This window comes from Hypomesus nipponensis, chromosome 1 (genome assembly GCF_054491055.1).
Source record: "Hypomesus nipponensis isolate SF chromosome 1, ASM5449105v1, whole genome shotgun sequence".
Taxonomy (NCBI): Eukaryota; Metazoa; Chordata; class Actinopteri; order Osmeriformes; family Osmeridae; genus Hypomesus; species Hypomesus nipponensis.
In genome coordinates, this window is record NC_140361.1 from 16,835,974 (window position 1) to 16,855,859 (window position 19,886).

The 19,886-nt window shown below is 42.5% G+C and overlaps 1 protein-coding gene across 3 annotated transcripts in view; it reads left to right on the top strand.

Annotated features, from left to right (window-relative positions):
- nlgn3a (neuroligin 3a) overlaps positions 1 to 19,886 on the top strand; it is a 203,250-nt gene that overhangs the window by 7,921 nt on the left and 175,443 nt on the right. Inside the window, exons 1-3 of one of the 3 annotated variants that reach the window (XM_084697321.1) lie at positions 10,239 to 10,524; positions 10,824 to 10,901; positions 11,399 to 11,548. In XM_084697321.1, the coding sequence (XP_084553447.1) occupies positions 10,880 to 10,901; positions 11,399 to 11,548 (172 nt within the window). In that variant the 5' untranslated portion in view covers positions 10,239 to 10,524; positions 10,824 to 10,879. Of the gene's footprint in view, positions 1 to 10,238; positions 10,525 to 10,823; positions 10,902 to 11,398; positions 11,549 to 19,886 lie in introns of those variants that run through there. The other 2 variants (XM_084697320.1, XM_084697319.1) reach the window with 2 other exon arrangements.

The following is a 19,886-nucleotide window of genomic DNA, read 5'->3' on the forward strand; positions in this document are numbered from 1 at the left end:
GTTTTTTTGTGTATTTTTTTAAGCGATTACCATACCAATGTGAACTGTATTAAACATATGGCTATTGCAAATGTACAGCAATTATGGACTTTGTGTTTGTACGTGTGTGCTGGCTATATCCCTGCATCTGTCCTGACAAACATGCTATTTTGAATTCTGCTGTGCTTTTCTGTGTCTTTCCCTCCCTGCCTCTAGGGGCGCATGCTAAAAAGCAGGCGGAGGATCTGTCGGATAATGACGGCGATGAAGACGAAGGTATTTCCATGGTACCCAGCAATAGTGCATGGTGTTGCTGGCTGTAACAATGGTACATGGTCATGCGTGTCTATCAATTGTGAATGCAACCATCTTAAACGCCAATAAGTGTGAGTGAGTGAGTGAGTGAGTGTGTGCTTGCGTTACCATACACATTTTTACATGTACTACAATGAGTAGTCTTACTGGTGTACAGGCATAGAGACGAACAGACAAACTGACAGACATGTAGGCAGACAGACAGACTGACTGACTAAGTGACTGACTGATAACTAACCATTGAAGCTGGCAGTAACAGAGGGGGGAGAGACATGGATTCAGGCAGGTGTGATAGCAGAGTGTTATGTGGTTCCACTAGCAGCTTTAGCTGTGAAGAGCTGTGGAGGGGGATTAAACCAGGATGAGGCAGGGAGGGGTGCGTGTGGGGGGGGGGCTTGAATTGGGGGGTTGGACAAGGCCTACCTTTTCCATATTTATCTGGGGATTTTCCTGGCTTAAGGTGTATCACCTCTGAGATTAGAATATGAGATGCTGCTCTCAGGATCTGAATCAGCTTCATTCGCCAAGTAAGTTTACACAAACAAGGAATGTACTGTGGCAGGAAGGTACAACACGATAAACATATAAGAATCTTAAAGTAGTAGATGTTAAAATATAAATAGTAGAACATGTGCTACATTCTAATAATTCTAAATAATTTAAAATGTAAAATAAGATATGCAATATGAGTGGTGATTTTGTGCAATGTGCAATAAAGTGACAAATGGAGTCCTTAGCCTTGTTGATGAGGCCAGCTGTGGGTGGAAAGAAATGGCGTTCTCATGGCGTGAGGTTTCGGTCCTGATGGACCGCAGCCTCCTGCCGGAGGTGAGTGGCTGGAACAGTGTGTGTCCAGGGTGGGAGGGGTCAGCGATCTTTCTTGCTCGCCTCAGGAACCTAGAGGTGTGCAGGTCCTCGAGAGATGGCAGATTGCAGCAGACCACCTTTTTGGCAGCACAGATGATACAATGCAGTCTGCCCTTGTCCTTAGCAGTAGCAGCAGCGTACCAGAAAGTGATGGAGGAGGTGAGGATGGACTCAATGATGGCTGGTGGGTGATGTGGAAGTGCACGGTCATTGTCTTTGGCAGGTTGAACATATTCAGCTGCCGCAGGAAGTACATCCTGTGTTTTGCTTTCTTGGTGAGGGGGCCGATGTTCAGTTCCCACTTGAGGTCCTGGGAAATGAGAGTGCCTAGGAAGAGGAAGGACTCCACAGTTTTGACTGGGGAGTCCCACAGGTACAGGCCTACGTAATGTCACGTAAAATAATGTTTTGAACTCAAGCTTGTGTGATGTGTTGCTGTATCGTTCAGTGGTTTCGGTTTAGGATTATATTTCAGTAAGTAAAATAGTCTGGTACTGTACATAGGTGAACACCATTTTGCTACCATATACCTAGCTATAGCTTAGCTTTGTTTTGCTCCTAGATTCAAACCTAGCCCTTGTAGAGCTAGCTAACTACTAGACTTCTGCCTGACATTTTACAACATTATTTATTGATTGAAGAGTTTCGTGATTGAAGAACTTCATGCAAATATTGCTTTTCATTATAGTGGATCATTACCGTGATCCGTCTTGCTGTATAACAAGGATTGATCATGTTATATGCGAGTGACACTGAATATTCAGTACAATATGTGCTATTGCTGAGGTCAACCCATTAAATGTGCCTTCTGGGCATAAGAGTGACCAAGGTGAATTGTCTTAGAAATAAAAGACTTATCTTAATGTAACGCAAAAGTAACTTAACGCCTTACTCTCTACAGCAAGTAACTAAGTAACGTAACTAGTTACTTTACAAGGAATGTAACTAGTAACTGTAATTAGTTACTTTAAAAAGTAACGTTACCCAACACTGTCCACATCCATCTCCACTGTCTTGAGAGCATTTAACTCCAAGTTGTTATAGCTGCACCAGGTCACCAGGTTGTCAACTTCCCACTTGTAGTCAGAGATGAGCCCAATGAGGGTGGTGCAGGGGATCCAGTGCTGATTGTCTGGGAGCACTCCTCTCTCCTCTCCACTTCAGTAACATCTAAAATCTAAATCAAGCTGTACAGTACAGTACAGAGCCCAGTTCCAGTCTCTGTCAGGTTTAGAGCCCAGTACCACTCTCTCTGTCTAGGGGTTTAGAGCCCAGTACAACTCTCTTGGCTGTGGGAATAGCCAGATGTTTAAAGGCCTGTGGTGCAGATGCAGTTGGTTGCCAGTGGTGACACACTCCAATGGAAGCCTCAAGCTGGCCTTGATCACAGAGAAGGAAGCGTTGCCATGGCAGCGCTTTGACATGCAGGTGTTTTCTCTTTTAAGCTCAGGGAAAACTGTTGCATCTCCTGCCAGCAAGCCCTCAGTCTGTGGCCCAAGAGTGTGTGCATGGGCACAGTATGTGTCTCTGTCTTTGTCCATGTATGTTTGTTTGAGAGTTCCGGTGTATATGTGTGTGCCACACCAATACAATCCTGTGCGCATGCCCTTGTCCATGTGTCTAAGTCCATGGAAAATTGCTGACAAGCACCAATCCTTTCAGCTGGCATGTCTGTGCACACAAACACACTACTCTGGTCGGAGCGACGTCGTGCCAGACAAGCCTGCCTGAAAATGTGACAAGTCTATTCTCTAGCCAGCGAAACTAATGCTATTTACTGAGCATCACCGTTAAAGCACAATGCAGTCTGGGGAGAATCTGTGTGTTTGCTGCCGTAGTGAGTCTAATGCATGTGCGTGAGTTGACCATCAAATCCCTAAAAATGATTGAGGATATTTATCTTATTGTTCTAGGGGAATCTGTCTCCATTGAGGCATGGAGGGATGGGAACTGAACCACTGTCCTTTGGGAGACCCCCCCCAAGTCCCACAGTCCTCCCAAACCCCCTTCCAAACAGGGAAGGGATCACATAGCTACTGCACCTTTCTGGGTTAAATCCCTGGGATAATGTTACCAAACCAGCAATGTAAACCCCTTTGCAGTAGTTTCATATTATCAACAAGGCTCTTGTTGAAAGTGTTTGCAATGTACATACTACCCATGTACTTTAAACACTGAAATTCTCTACGGACTTGTGGACTGGAGACTAAAATACTCTGCTTCTCCTGAAGACTCTTTCTCTCTCTTTCTCTCTCTTCCTCTCCCTTTACATGTCTGCCTTTCTGTCAGTCTGCTCCATCCTGTGGTGTCAGCCTGTCTCTTCTGGCAGTTTGTTCATCCTTTGCTAATTTCCTTCTCTCCTCACTGAACCATATTCAGTCTCTCTCTCTCACTCTCTCTTTCTCTCTCTCTCTCTGTCTGTCTCCGATGTTCTGTCTCAGTCTGTTAGAGTGTTCAGACAGACAGAGCCTCTTGCCTCTTGGCGTGATAATCAGTCCTTCCAAGAGACTGAAGGAGCATGCTAATCCTTCTCTCCCCTCTGTCTCATACCTGCTCCCTCTTACTCCTTTTGCCACCCGACTCTCAGCTCTTGGCCCTTACCCTCCCAACCATCCTCTCCCTCCTTATATTTCTCCCCCTAGCTCCCTCCTTTCCCCCTGTATCACACTAACTATACCCGTGTCCCTCTCTTGACGCCCTGCCTCCCTTCTCTCCAAATACCCGCTCTCTCTCCCATTTCACTCTCTCTCATCTCTCTCCCCTGTGTCCCTCTCTCTCCCCACTCTCTCCCCTCTCTTCCCCTCTATCTCCTTTCTCTCCTCTCTTTCCCCTGTCTCCCTCATCTCTTCCCTCTCTCTCCCCACATTCCCTCTCTCCCCATCTATTTCGATTGCTCTTCCCTCTCTCTCTCCCTCCCATGTCTCTTAGCTCTCCCCTCTCTCGCTCTCCCCTGTCCACATATCTCTCCCGTCTCCCTGCTGCAAATGTTAGACTGTCTGACTGGGCCAAGATGCTGGGAATTAACCCAGCTACAATTAGCCTTCCTTTACTGGACTGTTATTGCCCTTTAAAGGGGAGCAGGGGCTCTCTGTATACCTGCTGTCAGATAAAGTTAGCTATGGAAATAGACAGTGCGTTAATGCCTGTCTGTTACTTGGCTTGCAAATGCAGGAGCTCATCTCAGTGGAAGTGCCCATTTTCAACTGCAAAAAACGCAAACATACCCTGTGCTATGCCAAAGAGCCTCAGTCCACCTGCTTGGGTATGAGCATTGATCCTGCTCAAGGCTGAGTGGATCCTCCCTACAAACACAAACATACACACTGCATCAGTGTAGCGTGGTTTGCACGTTTAAGATTAGCAATACTTAGTTTATAATAAAGTATAGTAGTTCTTGGGGGCACCACCTATGATTTTTGAAAGGAGCAGAGGAACCTTATTTAATAATATTGAATAATAGCACTCGTAATAATCAGTCTAATCTTAAATAGTGAATTCTATGAAAGTACAGCAGATCATATAACGTGAGAGATAAGCGAGTATTATACACAATGATTGATTTAAGAGAATGTAATAATAGTGAACACATACCAGATAAGTTATGGGTTAGTTGGGCTAAAGCAGTACAGTAGTCCTAAATTCTAATGAGAGCGCACTACACAATGGCTGCGTAGAGATTGTGTGGAGGGGAAGAAGCTGAGGAAGAGGTAGAGAGGAAGAGGCTTCTATAGTAACAATGGACGATCAATGACAACTGACCGAACGATGGTTAAGTTAAATCATTTGTAAAATACAATCAAACATCAACAATTCAATCACAACATGCCAATATGTCACAAGTAAGACATATTGCAAATCGCAGTTACTTTTGTCGGTTTGAAGGACGGAATCAATGGTTCGTTATGTCCGACAAATAGAAAACGGAATCTCTCGTCAAAGTTCCGGGCGCTCAGTGAATGTGCAGGTTAAGAGGAATAGGTTAGAGAGTGACGCGTTCACCTCAGGTTAATCCTACGAACAAGCGGGGGTGATTGTACTTTTGGGGGTTTTATACTCCAAAGAACAGGGGGTTATCCATGTGAAGGTGACCTCTCTCATTGGTCAGTTACTTCCACCTGGGCGTCGTCCTGGGATCTGCCCAGAGGTGTGAAGTGGCTTTAGCTTTGAGTTCCGTTACAATACAACGTTCATAACTGGTTTTGTTAGTATGATACAATTATTTTGATACCAAGATTGACTGATTTAACTATACCTGAAGGGGAGTTATAATCAAACATCAATTAAACAACGTTCTAGGTAAATGAGAAAAACACTCATTATAACACATCGACTACTGTCATTGAATTAGTGTCCATGAGCCATGTAGTCCTTGAGAATATGTTTGTAAATCCACACAAGAAAGTTCCTCCTAGTAATTAATTTTGTTCTGATACTGTGGGGCCGTGTGGTCTCTGTTCCTGACCCCATGCTGGGTCAGGGCTTTGAAGCTCCTGCTCTGGGAGATAAGGACAAAAGGGGGGAAGACCCTTCCCTTGTCGGGGGTAGGAGAAAGGTGTGGATGGTACCATGCTTTGTCTGTTGACTCTCTGCTACATCAGCTTGTCCATCACTATCTCTACACTGTGTCAGTAGAAGTTAGCGCTGTTCTTCATCTACACAGGTGTGCTACAGAGAACAACAGGCTTGTCACAGTCACTGAGACCGTGTTCACAATTTGCATGTGTGTTTTTGTTTAGAACAGGAGACAATCATTTTTGGTTGTACAATCCTAACCCTTCAGTGTCTCAACAACCTTGCCCTACTCGAGTAGAAGGCTAGGTTAGGCACTGTGTTTGTGTGTTTGTGTACAGTAGGGTTTGGGGGGCATTGTGGTTATTATTTTGGATGACAGCTAAGCAACTGTCTTAAGGAGTAAGGACTAATAAGGAGAATTAGTCTTGAGGTCTGCTCTCTGAGAATACTCACTCGCTCGCACTCCTCTCCTTCTTTTTTTTATCTTTATCTCCACCCTCTTTCTCTCTCCCCTCTCTCTCTTTCTCTTTGTCTTCCACTCTTCGTTCTCCCCTCCTCCCTCTGTTTTCTGTGTCCTTCTCTCTGTCTCTCTCTCTCTCCAGCTTGAGAGCAAACATCAGATCAGTCCAGTGTGATTTCTTCAGTAATAGATTGAATGCACAAACACGCCTAGGGAGGTAAGATATGGCACCATTTTGCAAAGGGCACACTTCCCCTTACACCACCAGTAGAGATGTCAAGATTGGCGCAATAGTTGAACAGTGGATCACTAGAGTAGCAAGTTTCTCCCAAATATGAACACATACACAAAATCACACACACTTACACATGCAAAATCTCGAACTCAAGCACACAGTACATGTTTTGTACACACAGGGCCTCATGTACTAACACGTTTGCACCATTTTCAGGCATATTTGCATCGCAATGTGCGGGTAAAAGCATGGCAAGGTATGTACAAACATGCCACACTGAGGTAAAACCGCAGACTGCCTGTCGCGGGAACTGAAACTGGCAAATTGCACTTTTCCTTGTCATGTATATGCATTGACGGGAGAGTCAAGGGAAAAGTGGGAGTTTCCCATAAAGAGATGGGAGGGGATACGTAAAGTGCGCCTAATTATGTATTCCGCGGTATGTATAGAAACAGCCCGTGAAAGCGTGCCTCCATTTTATGGTGAAAATTCTGCAACACTTACAAGCAGGTCTAAACCAGAATGCTGGTTTCCTCGCATATTCCTCCTGGTGAAATGGCAGCAGTAATCCGAGCAAGACAAAGACAGGCCAAAGAGATGAGCTGAAAGCATTTTTTGCCACAAGGATCACACTTTTTCAGTTGAGTGAACATGAAATTACGTGTTACAGATTAAGCAGTTATGCAATATTACAGTTACTGGAATATGTAATTTCGTTCCAGATGGCATTTTTTTTGTGTCGGTATGGAATTACTGCCTTGTATAATATTTAAATTTGCTGTTACCTCATGAATAAGCACATAAATAATGTTATCACTAAATCTTTGTTTTTGCTGATTTGACTTTGGTGGCTGATCCATGATAGAAAGAAAGAAGGAGGCCCATTCAATTGCAAGTTTAGATGTTCGCAATTTACGGTATAGTGGGCGGAGTAAGGCGCTGCTTACCCGATGAACTACAGGTTTGGTAAATACGACTGGCGCTGATAACGCTACATTTGCAAATGTACGTACATGAGGGCCACAGTGTAATAAATACAACTGCAGTTATTTCCATTGTGTCTTTATAAATGGATTGAGAGATAAAGAACAAAAACTGAGATTCCACAGAACATTTATCTGGTTCTTCATTCAGATGTCCAGCATCAGCGGGGCTGTGAACCTTGACATGGTGTAAACACCTTTTTTGTATGGGCCCTTCTTTCCTTGGCTCCTCTGCTCTATTCTACTTTCCTCTCCTCTCTCCTTCTGTCTTCTCCCTCCTCTGACCATCTTACCTCTCCTCTATGCTCCCCTCCTCTCCTCCCATCTTCTCATGACTCCTGTTTATGAGTAGTCTGAAAGTGGGCTTAATATAGCTGCTACTACCACCGAGAAGGTGCTTTTTCACATCTTGTCTCCTCCCCAATATGAAATAACCTGTTTGTGACTTTTTATTTCTAGCTCAAACTCTGGTCCCCATGCTAGAAACGAGATGGAGAAAGAGAGAAAGAGAGAGAGAGTGTAGGCTGATGTCAGACTGTTCATAATTTTTTAAAATATAATGTTTTACTTTTTGGCTTCTTTGATTTCTATTAAATGACTGTTACAGTACTCTGCCTTACTTGAAATACTCTTTTGAACAAGCTGATCTTCATTGACACACTGTATCTCCTGCATGGGTCTATAACCCGCTGTGAGAGAAGACGTTTCTCAATCTAGACTCAGCAGGGATGAAGTTGTCATGAACGAGGTGTCAGGGTTGTGCTGGCTTGAAGACGACATGTACAGTAGGGAGAATGTCATGCCACGTTTGTCTGTCGCCCTCTCCCCACCTCCGACAGGCCTGATTGGCCCTGACAGCCGCTGTGTTTTACACAGTTGTGAGATGGAGCATGTCACTGGCACTTAGCACCATTTTCCATTGTCTCACTCTGGAGAGACAGAAGAACATGCTGGAATGCATGGAGTCAAGGCCAGGCTGGGGGAGAGGAGGCTGGGTCTGGGGAAAGGAGGCCGGGACTGGGGAGTGGGGCTTGCACAAGATTTATGACAGACGGTCTTTATACAATAGAGGGTTGGGTAGACAGAGAGAGGGAGTGGTAGGGAGAGAATGAGAGTGGTAGAGAGTAAGAGAAATTGAGTGGAAGTGGTAAAGATAGAGAGAGCTGCCAGACAGCCTTCCCCCCTGCCGTGTGTCATTGACAGGCCATCTCAGCTCATCCTGAGCACTACCCCCTACTGTCTATCCAATCACCAGATGGGCTGACCAATCGAATAGTGCGATATTTTCACACTCCATGATGTATTTGTGGGTGTGTCGTGTCTTCCCTCTCCCTGCCCATTGCGATTAACCTGAGTGAACTTGGATTTCAAAAGAATTTCTTGAATTTCATCTGTTTATTTCTCTCTTTCCTTGTCTCTGGTGCTCTCTTCCAATTCCTGCTAAGACTGAGTGGCTGTCAGTATCTATGTGTGACTTTGTGTGTGTGTGGGTGTGTGTGGCTGTGTGGGACGGTGAGGCATGACTCTCACTTGTCAGTTTGATTTCATCTCCGTATGTGCATTTTACATGTTGCTGTGTCTCAGTCTTGTTCCATTTCAAGTGTTCACATGTCAGATCAAAGTCAGATCTTGCTTTTTTGTGTCATACTAGACCCTCTGCAGGTCAACGGTTTGACTTTTAAACATGTTTTGTTTAATAACCATGAAAGGCTTGATATAATTATGTCTGCTATTACCTAGTGATGTCTGCTGTATCTGATATAACTAACTTCTCTCCTCTCTTACAGCATAGTGTTTGTTGTGTGTCAGTGTGTGTAAAGTAGTAACAGTTGTTTCGGAATGTGTGTTTGCCTTAAAGGTTTAATGAGTCAGATAGTGTCAGACCTTCAGTCACCAAGGTAGCCTACTAGTCACTTGTAACAACCATATTAGGTCGCAACCATTCTCACTTGACCAAGCCCTGTGATTGGGTACCCCCATAATTTCCTTGAGGCCCCTTGTTCGAGCACTGACATAATCGCACTGCACCTCGCAGCCCCAGAAAGTGTCCAATGTCCACCCGAGCACTCTCTCTTCTCACCCCCCACCCCCCTGAGCTCCTTGCAAAAGGAAAAAGACTGTTGTCATGGGAACATGCTGCGAATCAACAAAAGAGGCTACTGATAACATGAACATGACTAATCTCTTTCTCCTCTGTGTCCCTATGTTTACCTCTCCCTCTCTCCTCCATTCTCTTTGTATCTGTGTGCCTCCCCATTTTGGTTGTGTCTTGTGTGGCCTCTCTCTCCCGCAGTGCCGGGAGATGATATTTTCTCTCTTCTCAATTTTTGCCTCTCTCTCCCTGCCTCCCCCTACCTCCCTATCTTTGTTACACCATGCTTTCCCCCACCCCAGTGCAACCCCTCGCTCCTCCTTATCCTTTTCCCCCTGTTAATTGTGTGTGTGTTTGTGTGTGGAGTGTGTGTTTTTGTCCGGTGTGAATCATGTACCGACAGTACCTCTCAGATACCAGGGAGATAAATACATCTCAATAAATAAGGACATTTACACATTATTGCCCAGCTCTTTACCATAACAGGGCAATGACTGAATACACTGCAGCCCAGCTCCCCAAAAGGGAGAGAACTGAGCTCACCACAAAATATGAAAGTATTCTATAGTAGTGTGGGGCATGCTAATGTGGAGCGGGAACTTTGCCTAAGTGTGTGTACGCGTGTGCTCGAGTGTGTGGGTGTGCAGATTTGCATGTGCAGGATGTTGTCCATGATTAGCTGTTCTTGAAGATTTCAAACTGTTGTCTCTCGGTTGCTATAGCGACCTGAATACAATCTAGTCATTTGAAATCGGAGCCCTTCGGAGAAATCGGACTTTTATCACTCTCTGCTTTTTACCTCTTTCTGTCTTTCTCTTTCTAAATCTTCTCAAGGCTGTGAGAGACAGAGAAATTGAGTTGAAGACTGATTTGGGAGTGGGGAGAGATAGAGAGAAAGAGAAACAGACAGAAAGAGTCAAAAAGTGAGGAAGGTCTAGATTCTCGTCTCAGTTCTGATAGTAGGTGGTCAGTAATTGATGGTTCTTCTGAGGCTTAATCTCTACTGAGGAACCAATGCACTAACTGAGACCAATGAACACACTGGACTGGTACAGACTACTGGAGTACAACAGTTACCTAGGTAGATATTGGCTAGCATCAGTAGGCCAGGATTGGAAATATATTGACTTTGAACAGATGTAGACTAGCTCTGGCAACAAAGTTTTGTGTAAGATCAAGCCTACCATTGGAAATATACCGTAGTTTAAAACTACGACCAGCACTGTCAAATAAAAGGCACAGGCTGCATTAAGATTGCATCGTAGCTAGCTTGTGTAATTAGCTAGTGCTGTTTTGCTCTCAGGCCTGATCACATCCTGCCCTGCTAAGCTAACATGTCAGGTACCTGTCTCCTCTCTCTCTCTAATGGCCTTCTGAAAGTCTAAATCAGGAATGTCCTATTCCACCGGTACAACAACAAACCCCTAAATTGAATCATGATAGTTTGCTTCATACAAGGTAAATAACACGTCAAAACACATTATCAGTCGAAACGGCCAATTATTGCTGCAGAAACGCTGCCAGCTCCATAATAAGTCGGCATTTATTTACCCCACATCCACAAAGTGTGATGGGAAACGTGTTACCTATTCTCATAATATATGTGGAGGTTTATACAAAAATTAAGCTTTAGCTTTATAACTGGTATATGAGGGATGTCTGTCTGTCTCTGTATGTATGTCTGTCTGACTGTTAGTGTGGCAGATCTGGGTTAAATACATAGATCCAATACTTGGAATGCATTTGATTTAACTCAATCTCATTGTGCTGTGATGATCCAAAATCAAATTCATCCCAAGTTCATCTTCCTGCATTCTACCCATGGTCTAGCCAGTGGATTTGTTGTCACCCACCCACCAACCGCCTGCTAGTTAGGTGTAAATGTGTACATGTGTTGACCCTTGACCCCCTTGGGAGGTTGGCTATGTGAGTGTTAACGGTGGCCACTCTTGCAGACATACGAGATACGGGGGCCAAACCTGTAATGGTGTACATCCATGGAGGCTCCTACATGGAGGGGACCGGAAACATGATTGATGGCAGTGTTCTGGCCAGCTACGGGAACGTCATTGTCATCACGCTCAACTACCGCGTTGGAGTTCTTGGTAAGTCTATTTTTCTCACCGTTCTTGCCTTTTTGTTCTTTTCAAAGTCTTGTTTCTGGGGCAGCTTTGTAGGGCATGTGTGTGTGTCTCTGTGTGTAGTGTGTGAAAGAGAAAGAGATGGTTGATTGCTACATGCTCCTGAAGTATATTGATGCTGTTCAGTAGTGTTGACCTCGCTTTTCCCCTTGTAGCAGTATGTGTGTACATAGACAGCAATAATGGAGTGCGTGTTTCATGTGTTTTCTCCACCTGGGGACTTGTAGCAGATGAAGAATCTATTGTAATGAGTGGTGAACTGTAGTCATACTGTACCAGAGAGGTTTTGGTGAGGAGAAACTCCTAGGGAGACATAGGGAATTAGGGAGAGAAAGAGAGGGAGAGAGAAGAAAAAGTGCAATAGCCAGAGAAAGAAAAGGATTTAAACAGAGAATCATGCAAATTACAGTGTAAAAAGTAAGTTAGCATTAGGAAGAAGATTGGAGAAAGGGAAAGTGACAAAAAGGGAAGCGGTGAATAATAAATGAGAGAGACGAAGACAGTGAGGATTGGAGTGAGGGAGAGGAAGAGGGATGCTGAGTGGTTGGGATTGACTCACAGCTCTCAGAGACACAGGGAAACAGAGAGAGCTCCATGGAAACTAATGCAACAAAACAAAATGGAGTTCTTTAGCCCTCTCTCTCACACACACACACACACACAGATCTTTCCATCCTCCTTTTCCTTTCTCACATTCTTTTACACAGCTCAATTCTGTCCATCATCTCTGTTCACAACAACAGAACACACAGTAAACAGCGTGACTGTGAAATGACATTAGCCATGTGTTATCAGCCACTAGATGCTGCTACTTGGAGATCAGATGTGTCTCAGTCTGTTTCTAGTCTCTCATACTGTCAGATTTTTGCTGTGGGGTCACTCATGGAATACTGGGCAGGGTGTGGGGGGAAGGGCTGTCGATATTGAGATTATGATAGATTAATCTTGAGACTTTCTGTTAAAAGATAAGGAGAGAAAGAGGGTGACATAAATCAAGAGAGATAAATAAATATGTGGGATTTGTTATCCAAATTGCTCATTTTGCTTAGATAGTTTTAGTTTTTTTGTCTATTGTTCAGCCTATTCTGCAAGAGATTTTTGGATTTAGGTTGAATCAGTCAGAATCCTCCTTCTTTTGGGTGCTGGTGTGTGGAGCAATATACATTTCAATGTCATGTATCCACACTTATGATAAGTACATTTATGATTAATTGTCCCAGGTCAAATGTACAGTTTATCTCACTAAAAGTACAGAAATACACACGTACACACAAATGCACACAGCCAAACTAACACGCACACTAACACGTGCACACAATATTCCCAGGGTGAGTGTAACAGCCTTTGTAAAGCTAGTGAAGGAACGAAGGCAGCAATGCATGAAGCGGTGTAATAATGCGGTAGCCTGCTCTGATAGTCTCCCTCTGCTCTGCTCTTTAACTGTTATCACGGACACACCTGTAAAAAGTTAAATAAAACCTGGGTTATAGGGCAATCACATCATGACGAGGCAATTAACAGTTAATCTTCCTGTTGATTTTGAGTGGGGAAGTAGAGAAACAATGTTTGGAACATGGAGGGTAAAAACTGTTTTATATGCCTGCGGTATTGAACAGAATGGATATACAGGATATCGCTAACATCAACCCGCTTTAATCCAGACTAATACCTGGGATTAGGCAGAGGAGCAGCTATGTATTGACGGCATGGTCAGCTGTAGTGAGGCTGCTCAGAAATATACAGTAGGACTCGCAACCTCCCAACCTCGCTGCTTTGCTGCTCTAAATCATCCCATCTGCCCAGTGAAATGGAAATCATTTTAGAGAGAGCGGAGTACATAGAAAGGGAGGGAAGGGAATAAAAAAGAGAGAGACCGAAGAAAAGTGAAGAGGAGTAAGCGGAGAGGGATGGAGCTGAAAAGACAAAAACAGAAAATAATAAAGCTGAAGAGGGAAACGAGAGAGAAAGAGGGGAAGAAACAAAATTGTGTGCAAGAGAGGGAGGGAAGAAGCAAGAGAACTTGGGATTTCAGCATTCTATTTCTCCCCTCAAGGACTGAGTAGAACTCCCTTCATTAGAATACTGGCAGCTGCAAAAAGTAATTTAGATTCAAAGCGGGAGCGCGAACTGTTTCAAGTGAAATGGCAAAATAAATAAATAAAGCACTATTAGAGAAAAAATGAACACTCTTTTAATTAGGGTGCTTAAAGGGATGAGGGAATAATTGAGGATGAGAAAATTAGACAAGATAATGAATATAAAGTGAAAAAAGACATGCAGCTTTGAGGCCCGCCACTCTACTACATGACAGGCCTGCCCACTCTTTTAACGGCCAAGGAGAGAATGGCATCAATAAAACAACACATGCACACATACACACATGCACACACACACTCGCACACACTCAATATCTGAATAATACACTCTTCAAATGGAGGCTATTTGTAATGAAATATTTATTTGTATTTATATATTTATACTTAAGAGTTGTATTTTCCTTTGAGTAAGAAGAGGAAAAGTGAATATGACACCCTTCAGTGGGTTGTGGTGAATGGCACAGGGCATATTGTATTGTTGGATGGTAGGTAATATCTGAATACTTTTGAGAGAGAGAGAGAGAGAGAGAGAGAGAGAGAGAGAGAGAGAGAGAGAGAGAGAGAGAGAAGGAGCTAAAGGGGACAGACGCAAACTATGTAGATAAGGTAAGGGTGAGGCAGATGCAGAGACAGAAAGAGCACAGAGCACAGAGCAGCACAGACTGAATTAAATGGAACTATTTTCAGCGTATCTGCCATTAAGTTGCTCCTGTTCTTATTCCAATTAGAGGGGTCCAGTAATGTGGTGGTGGTGGATCTCTCAGCTCTCATCCTGCTACAGAAACAGTAATTATGGCTTCAAAGAGTCCACCATTATCCTCCCGGGGTTTCATCTAAGGAAGGGTTCATATCTCAATGAGGATTCACTCCATGTTTTATCTTTAATTGCTGATGGGGGAGTCAGAGTGTGTTTCTGCTATTGTAGGACATCCTCTACAGGAAGTCACTTCTCGGGGTCACTATGGGTTTAGTTACGGTTTGGCCATTTATGTAACAGTCCTGGAGAACATTGTTTATCTACAAAAGGAAAATCCTCTTTGCTCTCTGTCCATTGATTTGTGCATGCATGTATGCTTGTGCAAATGTGTGTGTGTGTGTGTGTTTGCGTGCGTGCGTGCGTGGGTGGGTGGGTGGGTTAGCCTGCCTCTCTAATGATGTGTAATGAGTCCCAGTCAGAGGGGAGTATCTTGTATCACTGCTCTTTACAAATATAATTACTCACTGGCTCTCCAGAGCATGTCAATTCCCTGCTCTATGGGGAGGAGTTAATTAGTGTTTCCAAATGCATTAAAAATTAACAAAGGCCTGACTCTCCTGCCAAAAACCAAGGTGAGATTCTTCTCCGTCTTTTCAGCCAACTGCTCAGTAGAGGAAAGGTCAATGACACGTCTCACTTCAGAGTCTCACCTTTGATAGTCACAGGCAATCTTGAAAGATCTGGCATCATCTCAGCTGGGTCTGATGGATCTGTCTGTGTGGCCTGGTAACATTCAAGGATCCATCCAGATGTTGGAATATGTCAGTTGACCTAGAGGTTTGCCAAAATTCAGACCCCAACAGCTGAGATGAGATAAGATGGAATGAGATGGAAGGGGTTCAGATTCGTCTGCATAAGCATGTAGCATGCATTCAGTGTGTGCACCTGGAAGTTTTAGGAATGTTTATCTGATTCTAGTTTGTGGTGTAAACTGGTGTTGTCTCTTTTATGGAGAAAATGAACCACATTTTCTGAAAGTGGAAGAGTCTTAGAAAACGTACTTTCTTTGTTTAGACAGTGGAAGTGCACAGTAATACTGGTTGCCTTTATCAATTCTCAGGAGAGGTCCTTAATATTATAGTTTGGAATTTATAATCAATTTACTGCAAAGTAAATGTATTACTGTGATGCGTCCTGGATGGCTCTGATCTGACCAATTTTGCTCTACTGTAGAAAAATCTGACACTCGTACTTTCCTGAAGAGATAGATATTCACAAAGAAACTCCAGTACTTTAGTTGGGTAAATGTTGTGGATCAAATCACCATAACTTCAACCTTTGTCCCTGCAGTCATCTTAGCAGGCACTTTCATCTGTAATGTATGTGTGAATGTAGTTTAGTGGTAAAGTAGAGGTCAGTACTTGGTATTACTGAAGTAATAGGTTGTACTACATTAACACCGAACGTAATACTATTAAGTAATATGGAACCAAGATTAACTAAGCAGTAAGTAATAACAAATCTATTACAAATGTAGTTCCTTGGTAGGTATTTGATTATTACTATATAAATATATCCTCATTGAGAAGTACTTGTGAACTATGATAAATTAAGAAAGAATAACCAATTAATTACTCATCACAAAAGTAACATGTCTAAAAAGTGAACAATTGTGGGTTTTTTTACTCTTAACATGGTCATAACATTTCAGAAGCTTGTGCCTCAAATGGGTTCTTTGTGGAAACCAGTTTATGAATATTATATCCCCCCACATAGCCGTGATTCTATGGGGGGACACGTCCCCCCCAAATTTGATCATACTGTATGATTATGCGGGCTATATCGATGTGACTGCTCATAAGTCTTTCTGCAGCTCTGAAAATATAAGATTCCGGCCGGTCCACTTCCCAAATCCATTTGACTTGCCTTACACTATACATTAACAAAATCTAGTTGTCCTGAAATCCATGTCATGTTTTCCCTATACCTTTGTACTCTTGTGCACCATCAATGAGTGAGAGCGTGAAATCAGACAGACATTTGGCGCATATTTATGGATGGTAGATATCCAGTATTTGGCTAACAAAACTCCCTTTTTAGACATGGTACTTTTGTGATTAGTAATTAATTGGTTATTCTTTTTTAATTGGTCATAGTTCACAAGTAGTTCTCAATAAGGATATATGTGTATAGTAATAATCAAATACCTACCAAGGAACTACTAAACAATTAGTAGTTTAGGAACACTAAAGTTGTTATTACTTACTGCTTACATTGCTCAAAAAAAAAATAGTTAATTAAACAAAGCAATCAGAAAATATTTTTGGGAATAGGAATGTCTTGTGTTAGAGGAGTACCTACATGTATGTAGAAATTAATAGATTGAATCAAAAGGCTACATTAGCAAGACACCTCTTTTTGTTCATTTGAGCACTGTTACGAGAGAGAAAAAAACTACTTTCTGTAATTTATGATAGAACTGTGCTCTCTTTCAACTCATTGAACGCATATTAAGAAAAAAAAACATTTGATAAATGCACTCGAAGATATCCATGCTTAGAAACCCAAATAGTGGGAGAGGGTAAAAGACAGAGACAAGTCAACAGAGAGGAAAGGCAGAGTATGAACATTTTCTGTCTCCCTGCCTTACAAGAAGGAGCAGAAATATTTTTCATTTCAGTAAATTTTTCTTGTTTTCATCAATATTTGGATGAAGTTATCCAAATTAAGCAGATAACAAAACCATGTATACCAATATACATTTCTTTAATGTCTTTATCTTTACTTTAATTCATATTGCTAGCATACTCTCGTATGATTAATCTACTCCTGGTAGTTTCTGTAGTCTGTGTACTCCAGTATTTGTAGTAGAGCCCGGCCGATTTATCGGCGGGTCGATATTATTGGCCGATATTAGGCATTTTCCAAGCGGTATCGGATATCATTTATAAAAAACATTTTTGTTATTTATTTATTATGCCTTGACCATACAAACAAACAAGGTAAAAATGAAGGCTCCTAATGGCCGATAAATGAATATAATGTTTTAATAAAAAACGGACGAAACACCCATCAACCATGTTGAGTGTTACCAACATCCCTGTTGGTAACACTCATCCACACTGATCCAGCCAGAGTCGGGCAGAGTGTTCTGATATATCGGCCGATATATCGGAATATCTTTTTTTATCACCAAATATTTGTATCGGTATCGGCCTTAAAAATCCTATTTCGGTTGGGCTTTAATCTGTAGTGTTCCTTACATTTCTCAAGGATGGTTTCTGTAGTTCAAGTTATTTTGTTGTTCTTGTGTGCACATAAAAAATTATGAATGAAATGCTTGATCTTTAGGCTTCCTAAACAATTGGCGAAGCTTGTTGTGGTAGGGGCTGTGTCACGTCATCAGCTGATGTCACTCACGTAATCAACTGCAGGTGTGCTAATTGAATGTCCAAGCATTCGCCTTAAGGGGACTTAAATACTGCTTGCATTCACAAACCCGGACACACATACTCAATCATGCTTTGCTATGTACCTGAATTATGCATAGGTGCCACCAACCTCAGCTCCTCCGTATGTGTGTTGAAATTATTCCTGTTCACTGGGGGATCTACATCCTATGCTGCCTTCCCCTTTACTGTATTGGGCTATGCTAACTGCTCCAAGGCAAAGAGGGTCTCCTTACATAGAACCACATGCCCAAAATAAACCTATTTCCATAATGGAAGAAACAGTTAAATCAATACGTGAGTGTCTTGACTGACGTGCAGACAAAGTCAGATTTTATTTTTTATTATTGAAGATAAACAGAAACAAGTTTACCTTTAGCAATGTACACAATTGACAGCACAGTATTATTAAATAGATACAAGTAAAACAAAAATGTTTTATCAAGACCCTTTCTCTATAACACTTCATCCCTCTTTCCCTTTCTCCCATGGATGTGTGTGTGTGTGTGTGCGTGTGTGTAATTGTGGCTGGGCATGCATGTGTGTAATTGCGGCTGGTTCAGGGTGTCCAATGTATACTCCAGGTCATAGATGTATTATATTAGGCTTTTATTATGAATAGGAAAAATATGTTATTTTTGTGTTATGTGTAATATACATAACTAAAATACAAATTATGCTTTTCCCACAATTACGTCAAGCTCTACCCAAGCTGCTCTCACTAGGTCAGTATGCCATTGAGATGATGGGACTTACTTTAATAATACTGTATGCTGGACCTCTCAGCTTGCCTGGACTACACCACTGCCTGTTCGCTGTGCATGTGTAGCTGTTTAACTTGGGTCAACCAAAGTCTACACGAGTCAATGCTCATTTAAACCTTCTGATTAAAGCCAAGGCACTCCACAATAAAGAGCTCTTAAAACTCTACATTTACGTGTACTAATGTATCCAGCGCAACTTCATGTGATGGGGGACTGAGCCCATGAGGCAATTTACACACTGATTAAACCAAAGCCACACTATGAGACAACAGTCCTCTGTGAGTGTCTCTGCTTTGTCTCGAGATGAACCGTAATGATCAGAGGGTCTAAAGAGATCGAGAGAACAGAGAGGAGCATTGAGGATGCTTCTCACAGAGACATCAAAGAGCGTACCTGACAATCCCTTTAATCTGGGTCAAGGGCCTGGCCTTGACAACTGCTCATGTAAAGTGAAGCGTTTTGAGAGAAAGAGAGGGAGAGAAGGAGAGAAAGAATGAAAAGGAGAGGGGGGAAGATGAAAGAAGGTGGAAAAATACAGAAAAAGGCTACATACAAAAATATACAGTACACAATCTTTCAAATCAACACATGGCATTTCAGACAATAATAACAATAAGGTGGTACTCATGTCGGGAAAAATTATGGACTGGGCGCTAGCTGTGCATGCAGGGTGAGTCTTCTCCATGTTACAACATGTCACACCACAACAACTAGAAATGGCATTTCCATTGTTATTCCATCTCAGAGGAGAAAACTGATAACGCTAATTCTGAGGCGGCACTCCAATTTCTACATGTCTTGCATCCAGAACATTTGTCACATTCAGTAATCTTTTCAATTGGTCCCTGGACACCAGTGTCAGATTCAAAAAGTATATCCACTTGGCCTGTTCAGAACGCAACGTTCAGAGTCGGTAATCCGTCACTGTGTTATTGTGTGTTTTTTTCACATTCACTTTTCTGGAATAGGCTATTAACTACTCAGATTGGAGTAGATTTGACTCTTCCCTGGCTTAGCAGCACTGATAAACTAGACGTCTGCATGGGAGTGAGTTTCTAGTGAATCTCTCTCTCTGCTAGACTGTGTTATTGCTGTTGCACAACCAGGGTCCATTACTATTTGCAAATAGTTGAGTTAGCATTCTTTATCACACCCAGTGTAGTAAAATCAGTCAAAGAGTAATCCATCAGATGAATACTTCACATTTCTTCCCAGTAATTGATCAATGTAATTGTGTTGTAAACACAGATTGTGTTGGGGGTCAGGGCTGTGGAGGATAGGGACCAGACAGAGGCT